At 37.3% G+C, this 17446-nt stretch overlaps 1 protein-coding gene across 4 annotated transcripts in view; it reads left to right on the forward strand.

The window, feature by feature from the left end:
* Window positions 1-17446, forward strand: part of AKT3 (AKT serine/threonine kinase 3) — a 314820-nt gene that overhangs the window by 173289 nt on the left and 124085 nt on the right. For all 4 annotated transcript variants that reach the window (XM_030302257.1, XM_030302261.1, XM_030302260.1 and 1 more), the window contains exon 5: window positions 11935-12079. In XM_030302257.1, the coding sequence (XP_030158117.1) occupies window positions 11935-12079 (145 nt within the window). The remainder of the gene's footprint in view (window positions 1-11934; window positions 12080-17446) is intronic.

The following is a 17446-nucleotide window of genomic DNA, read 5'->3' on the forward strand; positions in this document are numbered from 1 at the left end:
TTAAAAAAATAAACAAGGATTCAAAGATTCACAAACCACAGAGACAAAACAGACAACTGAATCAGATTCATAAGCACTCTAGATAATGGAGCTATCAGACAGAAATTAAAAGAACTCTGTATTAGTATTTTCAAGGAAATAAAAGTTAAGGCTGGGAAATTCAGAGAGCTAGAAGTTATAAAAAAGAATAAAATGGGAATTCTAAAATTGAAAAATAAGATATTTAAAATTCTTTGTGCTGGTAGATGGTTTCAGCAGTGGATTAGGCCTAACATTAGGGAAAATTAGGAACTCATACCTAGGTTATAACAGAATATCCAGAATGAAACATGAAGTGATAAGGATAGAGAATAAAAATAAGTCAGAGTGGAATGTAAGGCGAAAGGAATGCAGTGAGAAGGTATTAATGTTTACGTAATTAGAGTCTCGAAAAAGAGTAAGAATGGGGCACAAAGTATTTGAAGAAATAGTTGCTGAAAAATTTCTAAAATGGCTAAAGATACCAAACCACATATTGAAGAAGTTCTATAAAGCCCATGCAGGAACAAATACAGAGAAAACCCACTTAGTCCCATTAGACTTTTAAAAACAAAGACAATGAGAAAATCCTCAAAGCAGATAGAGAAAAAAGATAATTTGCCTTCAAAGGAGCATCAGTTAGACTAAAAGGTGATAGAAGTAGAAATACTTGACCTGGAATATATGGGATAGAATGATAATTGGAGATAATGGAATGATATTCTCAAAGTGCTAAATGAAAATAAGTGGTAATGAGCAAAAATATGTTCCAAGAATGAAAGTAAGATGGAAATGTTTCAATTAAATATTTTAGTAAGTTCAGTCAAGAATTGATAGAATTTCTCACCAGCAGACTTGCAGAAAAGGAAATACTAATAGGGTATTCTTCACACACAATAAAAATAATCCTGGATGGGAGAAGAGATACAGAAAGGAATGAAAAACAAAATGGTAACTAAATTGATAAAACCAAATGAATATTGATCTTATGAATAATAATATTTTGTGGTTTAATTGTATAAAGAATAAAAAATCTGAAGTAAAAACATACAAATTGAGGTTGAGGGGAAAATGGGGTTAATGTCTTATGATGTCACTGTATTTTCTAAGAAGACTTAGTAGTGTGGACATGTTATATTAGATTTTGCTAAGTTGAGGGTGAATGTTATAATTTCAAGAATACTTGCCAAAAGGAAAACAAGCATCTGATGACTACAATGCTAATATGAGGAGAAATAGCATCATAAAAAATTAATCCAGAGTATGTTATGTAGGTTGACCGTGTGAAGTTAATGCTATATATAAAAATAATATTTAAAAAATGGCTGAAAAGCCAACGGGAAAATTGAAATAGAATTGTGAAAAAATTTAATGAAACAAAAACAGACAGGGGAAAAAGAAAGGAGAAGTGTAAAAAAAAGTAAAATGGTAGACTGCGTGTAATCATATAAATAATTGCATTAAATATCAATGGGTTAAACACAGTAAAGGCAGAGAGTTTCAGAATTAAAAATATGAGGACCACTTATGTACTATCTATAAGAAATAAACTTTAAGTATAAAGAAGAGCTACGTTGAAAATAAGGGCACCTGGGTGATTCAGTCGGTTGAGTATCTGATTCTTGATTTCAGCTCTGGTCATGATCTCACAGTTCATAGGTTCAAGCCCCATGTCAGACTTTGCACTAACGGTGTGGAGCCTGCTTGGGATTCTCTCTCTTTTCCTCTCTCTCTACCAATGCATGTGTGCTCTCCCTCTCTCTCAAAATAAATAAACATTTAAAAAAAATCTTTTAAGTTTATTTATTTTGAGAGAGACAGAGCCAGAATGCAAGTGGCTTAGGGGCAGAGTGAGAGGGAGACACAGAATCCAAAGCAGGCTCCAGGCTCCGAGCTGTCAGCGCAGAGCCCGACATGGGGCTCGAACTCACGAGCTGTGAGATCATGACCTGAGCCTAAGTCAGACACCCAACTGACTGAGCCACCCAGGTGCCCCGTCAAAATAAATAAACTTTAAAAAAAAGATGTAGCTAAGTTGAAAATGGATTATACCTCTTAAAAATCATTGGGTCAAAAACAAAATTCATAGGAGCCATTAGAAACTTGTGGGGGTTTTTTGTTTTGTTTTATTTTTTATTTTTTATGTTTGTTTATTTTTGAGAGAGAGAGAGAGAGAAAGAGAGAGTGCAAGCAGGGGAGGAGCCAAGACAAAGGGAGACACAGAATCTGAGGCAGGCTCCAGGCTCTGAGCTGTCACACAGAACCTGATGCGGGGCTTGAATTCATGAATGGTGAGATCAAGACCTGAGCCAAAGTCAGGCACTAAACCGATTGAGCCACCCAGGAGCCCCAGAAAATTGTTTTTAGATGAATAACTGTGAAAGCAAAGCATATACAAATTTGTGGGATGTACTAAGTGAGTGCTTAGGGGGAAATTTATAACCATTAAATGCCTATATTTGGAAAGAACAAAGTTAAGCCAATAACCTAAGCTTCCTTTCTAGGAAACTAGAAAAATAAACCCAAAATAAACATCAAGGAGGAAACAGTAGAGGTCAGAAATCAATGAAATAGAAAACAAAAATAAAAATCAATAAACCAAAGAATTAGAAACATCTTGGAAAATTGCTTAAAAAAAAAAAAAGAGAGAGAAGGAAGACACAAATTACCAATATCAATCCAAGAAAACATTAGAAAACCTGAATAGCCAATATCCATGAACAGCATTGAGGTAATAACTTAAAATCCTCACCTCAAAGAAAACTCCCAAGTCCAGATGGTCCCCTGGTGAGTTCTATCAAACATTTAAAGAAATATTTATTACCAGTCCTACACAATCTATTTCAGAAAATAGTGGAGAAGGGAATGTTTTCCAACTTATTTTGTAAGGTCACCCTCATTTCAAAAACCAGGCAAAGGCATCATAAGAAGGGAGAACTATAGTCTAATATACCTGTGAACATCAACACAAAATTTCTTAACAAATTTTTGATAAGTCAAATTCAAAAAATATAGAAAAAGAATAATACATCGTGGCCAAATAGAGTTTATCCAAGAGCTCAGTTGCATTTTCTGAAGGCATTCAACTAAATTCACTATATTAGTAGGATAAAGTAGAAAAACTGCATGGTCATTGAACAGATATAGACAAAGTATTTGCCAAAATTCAATATCCTTTTATAACCAAAACACTCAGCTGACAAGGAATAGAAGGGAACTTACTCAACCTCATTAAGGCTATCTATCAAAACCTTATCTATCTATCAAAAGCTTATATAATACTCAAAGGTAAAAGCTTCATTGCTTTCTCTCTAAGATCAGGCACACATTAAGAATGTCTTCTCTTGGGGCACCTGGGTGGCTCGGTCGGTTGAACATTGGACTTGAGCTCGGGTCCTGCCTTGTGGTCAGTGAGTTTGAGCCCCACATCAGGCTCTGTGCTGACAGCTCAGAGCCTGGAGCCTGCTTCAGATTCTGTGTCTCCCATTCTCTCTGTTCCTCCTCCGCTCATGCTCTGTCTCTGTCTCTCAAAAATGAATGAACATTAAAAAAAAAAAAGAATGTCTTCTCTCACCACTTTTATTTAACATTGTAATGATGGTCTGATACAGAGTATTATAAGGCAAGAAGAATAAGTAAAAGGCAAATAGATTGGAAAGGAAGAAGTAAAACTGTCCTTATTTGTAGACATGTTCACATGTATAAAAAATCCAGAAAAATAAAAGATATTAGAACTGATACATCAACTTAGTAAGGTTTCAGGGTACAAGGTCAACATACAAAAACCAACTTTATTTGTAAGTGCTACCAAGAAAAATTAGAAAATTAAACTTTAAAAAAAAACCCTCCACAATAGCATGAAGAGTAGGTAACTCACAAGAGGTCTGAAGAAAGTGAAGAATGTTGCCAAAGAGAGAAACATCCTAAGAAAACAATTCAACCGATTTCATTTAAGGAAGATGGCAGAGTAGGGATATCCTGAGAACACCTCTTCTCACGGACACACCAGTGTTGCAGTTACGTGTAGTACAACTCACTTTGAGAAAAACCTGAAGACTAGCAGGGCAGCTCTTCACGGCTAGAGGTATGTTTTAAAAACCACCTAGAGGGGCGCCTGGGTGGCGCAGTCGGTTAAGCGTCCGACTTCAGCCAGGTCACGATCTCGCGGTCCGTGAGTTCGAGCCCCGCGTCGGGCTCTGGGCTGATGGCTCAGAGCCTGGAGCCTGTTTCCGATTCTGTGTCTCCCTCTCTCTCTGCCCCTCCCCTGTTCATGCTCTGTCTCTCTCTGTCCCAAAAATAAATAAACGTTGGAAAAAAAAATTAAAAAAAAAAAAAAAACCACCTAGAAAAGAGTAGGAGTTATGGAGACAAAGTTGGGAACCAAACCCCAGACACACTGACCCACAAGCAGGAGGGCTATCAAGGTGCTGAGGCCCTCTGGGAGGACATAGATTGGACACCCCATGCCCTGAGGATTTGCACTGGGAAGGCAAGCATCCATAGCCTCTGGCGTTGAAAATCAGTGGGGCTTAACTCAAGAGCTTTGAAAATTAATGGGTCTTAACTCCAGGAAAGTTGGAGGACTATAGATAAACAGACACTGTCCTTAAAGGGTGCACAGTATCACTTGCTCTGAGACCCAGTTCAGAGGCAGTAGTTTGAAAGCTTCTGGGCTATACATGAAGGAGATTTATTGACCAATTGTAGCGCTTTGCTGGAGGCTGAGGGATCTGTAGGAATATTCTCTGGGAATGGAAGAACTGGTAGGTGCCATTTTTCTGACCTCTTTCAGTGTAGTTGGTCTATGCTGGCAGGCACCAGTTCTGATCCTCTCCTCCTACCTCGCTAGCACTGTAGCACCTGCCCTGTGGACCTGCTCTGTCAGGTACCCCTCCAAAGCCACTCCTGCCCCTCCACACCCAGCAGGAATCCCTCAGAGGGAATCAGCAGCAGTCTGATTTCAGTCTACTCTGAAAGACAGCATTGTGGAAGACACCCAAGCTGGACAGCAAAAAGTAAAAAGAATCTAAAAACATGAACGTAGGGGGGCGCTTGGGGGCTCAGTTGGTTAAGCGTCCGACTTCGGCTCAGGTCATGATCTCATGGTTCATGAGTTCGAGCCCTGCATCGGGCTCTGTGCTGACAGCTTGGACACTGGAACCTGTTTCATATTCTGTGTCTCCCTCTCTCTACCCCTCCCCCCACTTGCGCACACACACATTCTCTCTCTCTCAAAAAGAAACATAAAATTTTTTTTTTAAATATGAACATAGGTTAGGAACCTCTGGGGCAACATCAAACTTAGTAACATTTGCATTTTAGGCTTCTCAAAAAAGAAAAAAGAGAAAAGGGGAGGGGGGAACTACTTTGAAGAAGTCATAGTTGAAAACTTCCCTAACCTAGAGAAGGAAACAGACTGCCAAGTCCAGGAAGCTCAGAGGGTCCTGAACAAGATAAACCCAAAGAGATCCACACCAAGACACATAGCAATTAAAATGTCAAAAGTGAGATATAAAAAAATAAACCTTAAAAAGCAGCAAAGAGAAAAGCAACAAGCTATATAAAAAGGAAATGCCGTAAGGCTGTCAGCTGATTTTTCAGCAGAAACTTTGCAGGCCAGAAGGGAGTGGCATGATAACAATCTAAGTGATGAAAGAAAGAAACCTACAACCAAGAATACCCAGCAAGGTTATCATTCACAGTGGAAGGAAAGATAAAGAGTTTCCCAGGCAAATGAAAGTAGAGTTCATCACAACTGAACTGGCCCTATAAGAAATGTTAAAGGGACTTTTTCAGAAGAAAAGAAAGATGATAATGAGAACTAAGAAAATGATTAAAGAAAAATTTTACTGGTGAAAGCAAACATGGTAAAGGTAGTAGATCAATCACATATAAAGTTAGTATTGGGGCACCTGGGTGGCTCAGTCGGTAAAGCGTCCGACTTCAGCTCAGGTCATGATCTCACAGTCCGTGAGTTCCAGCCCCACGTCGGGCTCTGTGCGGACAGCTCAGAGCCTGGAGTCTGCTTCAGATTCTGTGTCTCCCTCACTCTCTGCCCCTCCCCCACTTGCCCTCTGTCTCTGTCTCTCAAAAATGAATAAACGTAAAAAATTAAAAAAAAAAAGTTAGTATGAAGATTAAGAGATGAAAGTAGTAAAACCAGTTACATCTACAATAATTAATGGATACACAAAATAAAAGATGTAAGATACGAAGTCAAATACATAAAATGTGGAGAGTTGTAGTAAACCTGTGGTGCTTTTAGAATGTGTTAAAGTTAATCGAACATCAGCTTAAAGGAGACTGCAAAGTATTATATTATCAACCTCATATGAACCACAAATCAAAAACCTATAATAGATACACAAAACCTAAAGAGAAAGGAATGCAAGTGTAGCACTAAAGGAAGTCCATAAAATCATAAGGGAAGAGAGCAAAAGAAGAAGAAAGGAGCCAAGAAAAACTTCAAAACAACCAGAAAACGGTTATATATGCTAGTTGTTATATGCCAACAGATGACAATAAGTACATACCTATCAATAATTATTTTTCACGTAAGCGGACTCAATGTTCCAGTCAAAAGCTAAAGGGTGACTGAATGGGGAAGAAACAAAATAAGACCCATCCAAATGTTGTCTACAGAAGACTCACTTCAGACCTTAAGACATTTACAGACTGAAAGTGAAGGGCTGGAAAAATGTATGCTTTGCAAATGGAAGTGGGAAAAAAAAAAAAAAAAGCTGGGGTAGGTAACAATACTCCTATCAGACAAAGTAGGCTAAAACAAAGACTTTAACAAGAGGCATAGATGGGCATTACATAATGATAAAGGGATCAATCCAACAAGAGGATCTAATAGTTGTAAATTTCTATGCACCCAACATAGAAGCATCTGAATATATTAAGCAAATTAACAGACATAAATGGAGAAATTGACAGTAATATAATAATAGGAGGTTATTTTGACACCCAACTTGCATCAGTGGATAAATTACCCAGAAAAAAAAAAAATCAATAAGGAAGGAAACAGTGGCTTGAATGGCACATTAGACCAGATGGACCTAACATATATACAGAACATTTCATCCAAAAACAACAGAAGACACATCCTTTTCAAGTGCACATGGAACATTCTCCAGGACAGATCACATATTAAGCCACAAAACAAGTTTTAATACATTTAAGATTGAAATCATATTAAACATCTTTCCCAACCATAACAATATGAAGCTAGAAATCAATTATAAGAAAAAAGCTGGAAAAAAACCAGAAACATGTGGAGTCTAAACAACATGCTACTAAACAACCAATGGGTCTTTGAAGAAATCACAGAGGAAATAAAAAAAGTAGATGAAAATGAAACACAACAATTCAAAAGTTTTGCTGTCCAGCAAAGGCAGTTATAAGAGGCAAGTTTACGATGATACAGGTCTCCCTAAAAACAACAACCAGAAATAAGAAAAATCTCAAATAAGCCATCTAACCTTACTCCTAAAGGAACTAGAAAAAGAAGAACCAACAAAGCCCAATGTTTTTTTTGTTTTTTTTTTTCGTTTTTTATTTATTTATTTATTTTTTTTATTTTCGGGACAGAGAGAGACAGAGCATGAACGGGGGAGGGGCAGAGAGAGAGGGAGACACAGAATCGGAAACAGGCTCCAGGCTCCGAGCCATCAGCCCAGAGCCCGACGTGGGGCTCGAACTCACGGACCGAGAGATCGTGACCTGGCTGAAGTCGGACGCTTAACCGACTGCGCCACCCAGGCGCCCCCAAAGCCCAATGTTAATAGAGGGAAGGAAATAATAAATACCAGGGTGGGAATAAATAAAATAGGGACTTAAAAAACAATAGAAAAGATTCAGTGAAACTAAGAGCTGGTTTGTTGAAAAGCAAAGCAAAATTGATAAACCTTTAGTCAGACTTTAAAAAGGAAAAAAAAAAAAAAAGAAAGACCGGACTCAAATAAAATCAGAAATGAAACAGAAGTCACAGCCAGCAGCACAGAAATAGAATTAAAAGCAACTACTATGAAAAATTATGTGCCAACAAATTGGGCAGCCTAGAAGAAATGGATAAATTCCTAGAAACAGAGACTCTTCCAAGACTGACACAGGAAGAGTAGAAAATCTTAACAGACTAATTAGTAGTAATAGAATTGAATCAGTAATCAAGAAACTCCCCAACAAGCAGAAGTCCAGGACCAGATGGCTTCACAGGTAAATTCTATCAAACATTTAAAGAAGAGTTAATACCTGTTCTTTTCAAACTATTCCAAACAAATGAAGAGTAAGATTGCTTACAAATTCATTCTATGAGGCCACAATACTGTGATTCCAAAACCAGACAAATACACGACAAAAAGAAAATTATAGGCCAATATCTCTGATGAACATAAACACAAAATTGTCACAAAGTTTTAGCACGCCACATTCAAAATACATTAAAAGGATCATTCCCTGTGGTCAAGTAGGATTTATTCCAGGGGTTCAAGGATGATTTTGTATCCACAGATCAGTCAGTGTGATACAGCACCTTAACAAAATGCAGGATAAAAATCTTCTGATCATCTCCATAGATGCAGAAAAAGCATTTGATAAAATACAACTCCATTCACACTCAACAAAGTGGGCATAGAGGGATTGTACCTCAACATATTAAAGTCTGTATATGACAAACCCACAGCTAACATCATACTTGATGGTGAAAATTTGAAAGCGTTTACTTTAACATCAGGGGCAAGACCAGGATGACCGGTCTCACAACTTTTAATCAACATTATGCTGGAAGTGTTAGCTCCAGTAGTCAGACAAGGGGGAAAAAAAAAGGCATCTAAATTGGCAAGGAAGAAGTAAAACTCATTGTTTGTAGGTGAATGATATTATAGATATAGAAAACCCTAAAACTCTACCAAGAAAACTATAAGAACTAATAAATGAATTCAGTAAAGTTGCAGGATACAAAATTAATATACAGAAATCTCTTGCATTTTTATGCACTTATAAGAAACTATCAAAAAGAGAAAGTAATCCCATTTGAGGTGCCTGGGTGGCTCAGTCAGTTAAGTGTCCGACTTTGGCTCAGGTCATGATCTCATGGTTCATGAGTTCAAGCCCTACATCGGGCTCTGTGCTGACAGCTCAGAGCCTGGAGCCTGCTTTGGATTCTGTGTCTCCCTCTCACTCTTTCCCCCTCCCCCGCTCATACTCTGTCTCTGTCGCTCAAAAATCAATACATGTTAAAAGAAAAGAATCCCATTTACAATTAATTCAAAAAGAATAACTTTAACCTAGGAGGTGAAAACCTGCCCTCTGAAAACTGTAAGATACTGGTGAAAGAAGTTGAAGGTGACACGAATAATTAGAAAGATATGCCATGTTCATGGATTGGAAAAATTAATATTATTAAAATGTTTATACTACCCAAAGCAATCTACAGATAATCTTTTCACAGAACTGAAACAATAATGCTGAAATTTGTATGGCAATACAAAAGACCCTGAATAGCCAAAGCGTTCTTGAGAAAGAAGGACAAAGCTAGAGGTATCACAAAATTGTATTTCAAGTTATGCTAGAAAGCTATGATAAGGAAAACAGTTTGGGAGTGGCAACAAAATAGACCCATTGATCAATGAAATAGAACAGATGGCCCAGAAATAAACCCACACTTAGTCTGTCATTTTATCTATGACAAAATATGCTAGAGTATACAGTGGGGAAAGACAGTTTCTTCGGTAAATGGTGCTGGGAAAACTGGAAAGCTACATGCAAAAGAATGAAACTGGACCACTTTTTTTTTTTACATCATACGCAAAAATAAACTGGAATAAATATCTAAATATAAGACCTGAAATTATAAAGCCCTTAAAAGAAAACATAAGTAGTAAACGTTTGGATAGTGGTTCTAGCAGTATTTTTTTTAATCTGTTTTCTAAGGCAAGGGCAACAAAATAAAAAATAAACAATTATGACTGCATCAAACTAACATGCTTTTGTAAAGGAAATGATGAAAAGGCAACCTACTGGATCAGAGAGGATATTTACAAATGAGATATCTGATAAAGGGTTAATATCCAAGATATATAAAGAACGCACACATCTCAAAGCCAAAAAAAAAAAAAAAAACGAATAATTTGGGGCAAAAAAAAAAATGGGCAAAGGGCTTAAATAGACATTTTTCCAAAGAAGACATACAAATGGCCAACAGACACATGAAATGATGCTAAATATCACTCATAATCAGGGAAATGCAAATTAAAACCACAATGAGATACCACCTCAATGAGATATAACCTGTCAGATGGTTAGTATCAGAAGAAATATCAGGTGTTGGTGAAGATGTGGAGAAAAGGGAACACTCATGCACTGTTGGTGGGAATGTAATGTGGTGCAGTCACTATGGAAAATAGTATGAAGGTTCCTATAAAAATTAAAAATAGAAATACCATATGATGCAGTAATTCTTCTGGGTATTTGCCCAAAGAAAATGAAAACACTAATTCAATAAGATTGAATATATCTCCCAGTGTTTATGCAGCATTTACAATAACCAAGGTATGGAAGCAATCTAAGTGTCCGTCCATAGATGAATGGATAAAGAAGATGTGATATATTTCTCTTCATCCATAAAAATGAATGAAATCTTGCCATTTGTGACATGAATGAACATAGAGGGTATTATGCTAAGTGAAATAAGTGAGAGAAAGACAAGTACCATGTACTTTCACTTATATGTGGATTCTAAAAACCAAAACAAATGAACTTATAAAACCACAAACAGACTCATAAATACAGAAAACAAACTGGTGGTTGCCAGAAGGGAAAGGTATGGGATAATGGGCAAAATAGGTGAAGGGGTTTAAGAAATGCAAACTTCCAGTTATAAAATAAGTCACGGGGGTGTAAAATAAGGCATAGCAGATATAACCAGTAGTACTGTAATAACTTTGTGTGGTGACAGATGGTAATTACACTTACGTGGTGAGCATTTCATATTGCATGTAAGTGTTGAATGGCTATGTTGTACACCTAAAACTAATATAATACCGTATGTCAAATATATTTCAATGAAAACTAATATATTGTTAAAAATAGAGTACTTCGGAAGGAATTCAATTTAAAATATGCAAGACCTTTTCACACAAAGTCACAGATTGCATTGGGAAATTAAAGAGCTAAATAAACGTAGAAATACACCATGCTTATGGATTGGAAAATTTAATTTTTTGAGATAGTAGTTTCCCCGGAATTGGTCCATAGATTTAAGACAGTTTGACTCAAAATTCTCATAGACTTTGTTTTAAGAAACTGACACACTGCTTTAAAAACTTATATGGAAAGACATGATTCTTGATCTGATAACACAGCTGTCAATTAGAGCTCCTGAGACTTACTGTCTTACCTATGAACTATGGCTATTTTTAAAAAAAAAAAAAACTTCTCTGTGATTTGGGAACAGTTGAAGGCTTTGGCTTTGAAAACCTTTTCTTAGAACTTATATTGGACGACGGTAAAGATTTTGACTATTTCAATGATGAACTAAACAATAGCTAGACAAAAAAGTTTTTCAAGGTACAGCAAGCTTTTGGGGGTCAATTTACCTTATGGAAAGATGTTTATAGGCAATAAAATTTAATTGTACTTTTAAAGAATTTTAACTGAATTTTCTTATAGTTCTTTCCTTTTTTTGAAAATATACATTTAAATAAATGCTCCTACAACCAACCCTAAGGTCTATAATGTTACATGCTTTGGGGATTAATTTCACCTTTGAGTAAGGGTGAGAATATATGTTTATGTGTATGTGGAGGTATTATCCTGGAGTAGACTTTATTTGTGTTAATGTCATATTTTACAAAAGGGACATATTTGATTCATTTACCCTTCTTTATTAATGGGAAATTGTACTTGTTTTTATAGGGAAGAGTGGACAGAAGCTATTCAGGCTGTAGCAGACAGACTTCAGAGACAAGAAGAGGAGAGAATGAATTGTAGTCCAACTTCACAAATTGATAACATAGGGGAGGAAGAGATGGACGCTTCCACAACCCATCATAAAAGAAAGGTAGAAAATAGTATCTTATCCCCTACTCAGGCACGGCACTTACGCGTGTGGAAGGAACACACTAAAAATTGCCATTTGTAAAACGTGTTGGCCAGTACAACTATATGGGTGAGGGTGGTGTTTATCCAGGTAAATCTGAAATACCTGTCATTGTTTAAAACCAAGTAATTTAAACGTCATTTTCGTGGTTCAGCACTTCACACTGACTGCTGATAGGGCTTCTCAGGTCGTTGTTGACTGAAGTGCCATCATGCTGGTTTATAATTTGCATTTTCCTCTTATTGTTTTTAATACCATTTTAGAACTTGGAAATAATGTTTTCCCTAATGATTGGGTCCTGTTCCATGTGGTATTTATTTTGTACGCTCTGAGAGCAGAAGCAGAAACGGTTGTAGTGTGCTTCCTACCTGAAGCCCCAGCCTTATGAGTATCAGTGGGAACGCAAATAGTCTTGGAAATAATAGTTTTTATTTTAATGGCTGCTCCTGAGGCAGTGAGGGAAACAGACTTTCCTTCCCTGAGTGCTCCAGATTAATAAATGCCAATTTAGAGATTGATGGAAATTATAAATTGTGTTTTTCATTGCTACAGAAAATTGAAAAGCAACTTCCTTGTGTGAAAATGGTATTTTAGGATTAATCTAAAGGTCTCAGTGTTCAAAGTAAATGAACGTGCCATTTATCGTGTTAGAATATATTTGTTATAATAAGTTGTAAATTTCATCTTGATGTAGGAGAACACTAATTTTTAATGTAATTACCCATGTAATTTGCTATTAGCATAATGGTGAAGAACTCTTTTGGCGTTCGACTGCTTGAGTTCAAATCCTCCTTTTCCCACCTGGTACACGTGTGAACTTGATGAAGTTACACTGTCACAACCTATGGCTCATTAATTATTCTCTCCTTTTCTGAAATTTGTTGTTGTTGTTTTTTTTTTTTAAGTTTATTGTGTTGATTTTGAGAGAGTGCAAGCAGGAGAGGGGCAGAGATAGAGGGAGAGAGAGATTCCCATGCAGGCTCCACGCTGTCAGTGCAGAGCCCAACACAGGACTGTGAGAAGATGACCTGAGCCAAAATCAAGAGTCAGAAACTTAACCCACTGAGGCACCAGGTGCCCCTGAAATTTCTGTTCTAATTACAGTAATATTCTATGCTTGATCTTGGCCAAAAGTGGTGTCTTCATTGAAGACTTATACTCTGTTTGTTAGTTGAAGTGAATCCCTCTTTTCTTTTATCAACTTAACGCCTACCTGGTTCTTCAGTCATTGCAAAAAACAAAAACAAAAAAACCCCACAATGTAGTTTTCCTCACCTACTCAGAGATAAGGAAGCTGCTTCTGCACATCTATGTGCACATGTACGCGATGAATGTAAAATTTGACTGTGCTCATAAATTTAAAATCAGATCCCAGTTAATCTCATCCTTTGAATTATAAACTACCCCAGATGATACTAGCTATACTCTAAGTCTGTAGAATTGCTAAAACTCTGCTTAACAACCCATGTTACTAAAAAGCTGCTGTTGGGGCAGTTCCTGGTTGAAAGTGGGGAGTTTATAACACCCTAACGAGAAATACTGTTACTGATGGATGAGAGAATTTGGAAATGAATATGGAAACTTAACCAGAGAATTTTGAATGAAGAGAGACAAATGTTTTCAAAGATGTAAAAATGGAAAAGTATGGAGATTTTTTTTTTTCTGGTAAGGCTGTTTATAAATCATCATAAAAGCACAATGCAGTTTTCTCATTTTGCCGTTACAAGTGCAGATTATCTTAGAATTCATCACCTTCACTAATTATCACTTGTAAATGTTTATTACAAGTTTATTTTGTGCTATGCTCTCAGAAGTACTTTTATATGTATTATCTCATTTAATCCTCACAAATATCGTATGAGGTAGGTACTATTATTACCCCCATTTTACAGTGATTCATCTGACATTGAGATACATTAAATATCTTTTTCAAGCATGTAAAGACTTTCAATTCTATACTGTATAACTTCAGTGTGCAACTTATTGATTGATATATCTTGAACCTTTATAGTCACTATAATTATTTATACTCATTACATGACCAAATTATATTAGAGAACAAAATTAGATATTCTCCCTTACAATTGTAGTCAGTTTCTCAAAATATTATGTCAAGCTGTTGCACTTACTCAGTGTTTCAGTATTAGTTAATTTCATTTTATACGGCGAACTCTTGGGAAAATCAGTAGAATTTTAAAATTACAAAATAGTGGTAGAAAGTGAGGTTTAAAATTTTTTTTCAATGTGTATTTATTTTTGAGAGAGAGAGAATGCAAACTGGGGAGGGGCAGAGAGAGAGAGAGAGAGAGAGAGGGAGACAGACTCCAAAGCAGGCTTCAGGCTCGGACCTGTCAGCATAGAGCCCATCGTGGGGCTCAAACCCACGAACCGTGACCTGAGCCGAAGTTGGAAGCTTAACCGACTGAGCCACCCAGGTGCCCCGGAAGTAAGGTTTTTAAAGCAGATTCTCTAAGAAAACTCTCACTGAAACTGGGTCTCCAAAATTCAAAATTGATACAGTCTAAAGTATTTTGAAAATGGGGGGATCCATTGACTTATTTGACCTATATCTGATTTCCATTGTTCTTTTTTATTTAATTTCATCTTAAATGAAATAGTATGAAACTGTTTTAAGTAACAAAGAGTGTAAAAAAAGATAGAACCTGTGCACCACTATTCTGTGATGTTTCTAACAATTTGGTTAAAAAGGATTAAATAGTACTGTCACTTCCCTAGTTCCCTAAAACTACATCCTTTACGTGGCTCCGGTATCATAAAAAGAATGGTAGAAGTTCAGATGATTTTTCATTTCAAACTGTAAACACAGATATTCTGAAATAAGAACACCTTTCTCATAGTTTACCGTGTCCGTTTTCTTCGTCGTTCGCTTTTTGAAAAACGAGTGACAGGATGAAGAGACTAGCTACTAATTGTGGTAGCTCTGCTGACAGTTGTTGCGACTATTTTCTCTTGTCTCAAGCAGACAGATGGTCACTTCTCTTAGTGGCAGAGTATTGCCCAAAACCTGCCACCTGAGGTGAAGAGTCCCTTAGGGAAAGATACTGGGTGGTGGGAAAGAAGCAGAGGGCCTCATAATCAGATTTATTGGTGGTTCTGTGTTTAAACGAAAAGATGGTCTTTCAAAAGAATTTGATTGGAGGACTCAGAAGTGCCTACGCTTGGTCTGCCAAGTGGCCATTCCCTAGACCCTGTCAGATATGTGAAGGGGCACAGCATAAAAGGCCAAATGAGAGTCGAAGTTCTGCTCAGTTTTTTTTTTTTTAAGTATATTTATTTAGAGACAGAGCGTGAGTGGGATCAGGGCAGAGAGAGAGGCAAAGAGAGAGAATCCTAAACAGGCTCCATGCTGCCAGCACAGAGCCTGATGTTGGACTCGAACTCACGAAACCACAAGATCATGACCTGAGGTGAAACCAAGAGTCGGACGCTTCACCGACTGAGCCACCCAGGCGCCCCGTGTTCGGCTTCATTTTTCAGTGACCAGTGTAGGCCTCTCCAAGGGTGGCTACTTACCATCTCCTGAGTTGGTAGAAAGTATAAGCAATATGTTCTACCTTCCCATTAAGTTGTGTCACCTAATGCCCGGAGTTGTGTCACCTAACGCCTGGCTACACTAACTCAAAGCAATGGCTGGCATGGGGAGGCAGAGTGAAGAAAAGAAGTTTCCGTGTGACCTGCAGAAATCACGTGATCCCTCACTGCCTATCCAGAGAGGGAGCAGCGGCCTCATCAGTGGTGGAGAGGTTGGCAGGACAAAGAGGTGGATCTTTTGAGAGCACCCCCCCCCCCCTTTTTGCTTAGTGCCCCATGGGGCTTTGTTTGGTTTAGCTCGTAACATTGCAATTGTGGAAATTATTCTCTTGGGCCAAATATGTTAAAACATCTGTATTCTCTTCTGAGTGGTTTCTTGTATTCATCTTCAGTTACATAGTCATATTCTTTAACCCGAATTTTGAAGTATACAGTTAGTCTTTCTCTTATATTCTAGTGTGTATTTGAATACTCTTACGAAGCATTTGTTATGTGTGCCCATGCATCTCTTAACCTAAAACGGCCACATTGACGTGGAAGAAAAGAGTGTAACTATGTACGATATTTGCTTAATGGATTTTGGGGATTGGGTTTTAGAGGATTAACTTTTCTGCAGAGTCTCCATGCTCTCATCTTTTATTAAAATCTTACTGAATTTTTCCCTTAACAACATTGAAAAGAGGAAAACATTTTGTAATAGGTTACATTTCACTTGTAAAGACTAGATAATTACTGTGTGTACCGTGCTGAACGTGAGCATTTGGTATCAAAGATGCTTTTTAAGTTTTCTGAAGTTTTGTCAAAATATGGAACTGTTTCTGATTTTATCACATAGAATGCTTTTACTAATATTAATTTCCATGCAAATTCTCTTTTTTTTAAGGTTGGCAGTCAAACTGTGAAATATAAAGATAGGAGTATTATACTTTAAACCTCCTTTTCTCTAAGAATTGCAATCTTAAGGAATGTAGCAATATAATTACATAGTGCTTTTCATCTGGAAATGCCATAAGGCAATTTACAAACTCTTTTCTGATTTTTATCCCTAAGAATTCAGTTTCCATTTATGTGATATTTAATAATAGGATGCAGGAAGTATGATTTTTCAGTGCATTTAGCTAAAAATTGAGGAGGGTACTGCTCAGATGAAGCTTTGAGCAAAAAATAACATCATAGCCTAGTTATGAGAATAACAGCTCTCAACTCGTTATTGCCATGGAATTAAACTACCCAAGTTTAACATTAAAACAATAACAGTGTATTTCAGTATATATCTCATGATTTTGCAGTTTGTGTGGGCAGTTCTACGGGTCTCCCATGGATCTCCCAAACAGTTGCATTCAGTGTTAGCACATTGGCCAGGCTGGAAAATCCAAGAAAGACTTTCTCACATTTCTGGATACTTGGTTCTTCTCCATGTGATCTCTTAGCATATGGTGTCTCATCATCCAGGTTCTTTCTACGTGGCCCCTTTCCCCAGAAGATAGTCTAGACTTCCTTATGGCATGAAAGCTGGCTTTCAGTTACGACTTTTCCAGGAGGTGAAAACACAAGCTGCCAGATTTAAAGGCTGGACCTGAACTGGCATGTTACCACTTTGGTCATATTCTGTGTTCAAAGCAGGACACAAAGCTGGCCCAGGGAGAGGGAAAGTTGAGTCTATCTCTTCATGAGAAGAATGTGCGTATAGGGAGTCAGGGGACTTAGTGGTGCCATCGTTGGAGACCACCTAGCACAGATAGCTTTGTGGTCATATAGTACTCCTTGATTTGGAAA

The sequence above is a fragment of the Lynx canadensis genome, chromosome F1, assembly GCF_007474595.2.
Source record: "Lynx canadensis isolate LIC74 chromosome F1, mLynCan4.pri.v2, whole genome shotgun sequence".
NCBI classification, from domain to species: Eukaryota; Metazoa; Chordata; class Mammalia; order Carnivora; family Felidae; genus Lynx; species Lynx canadensis.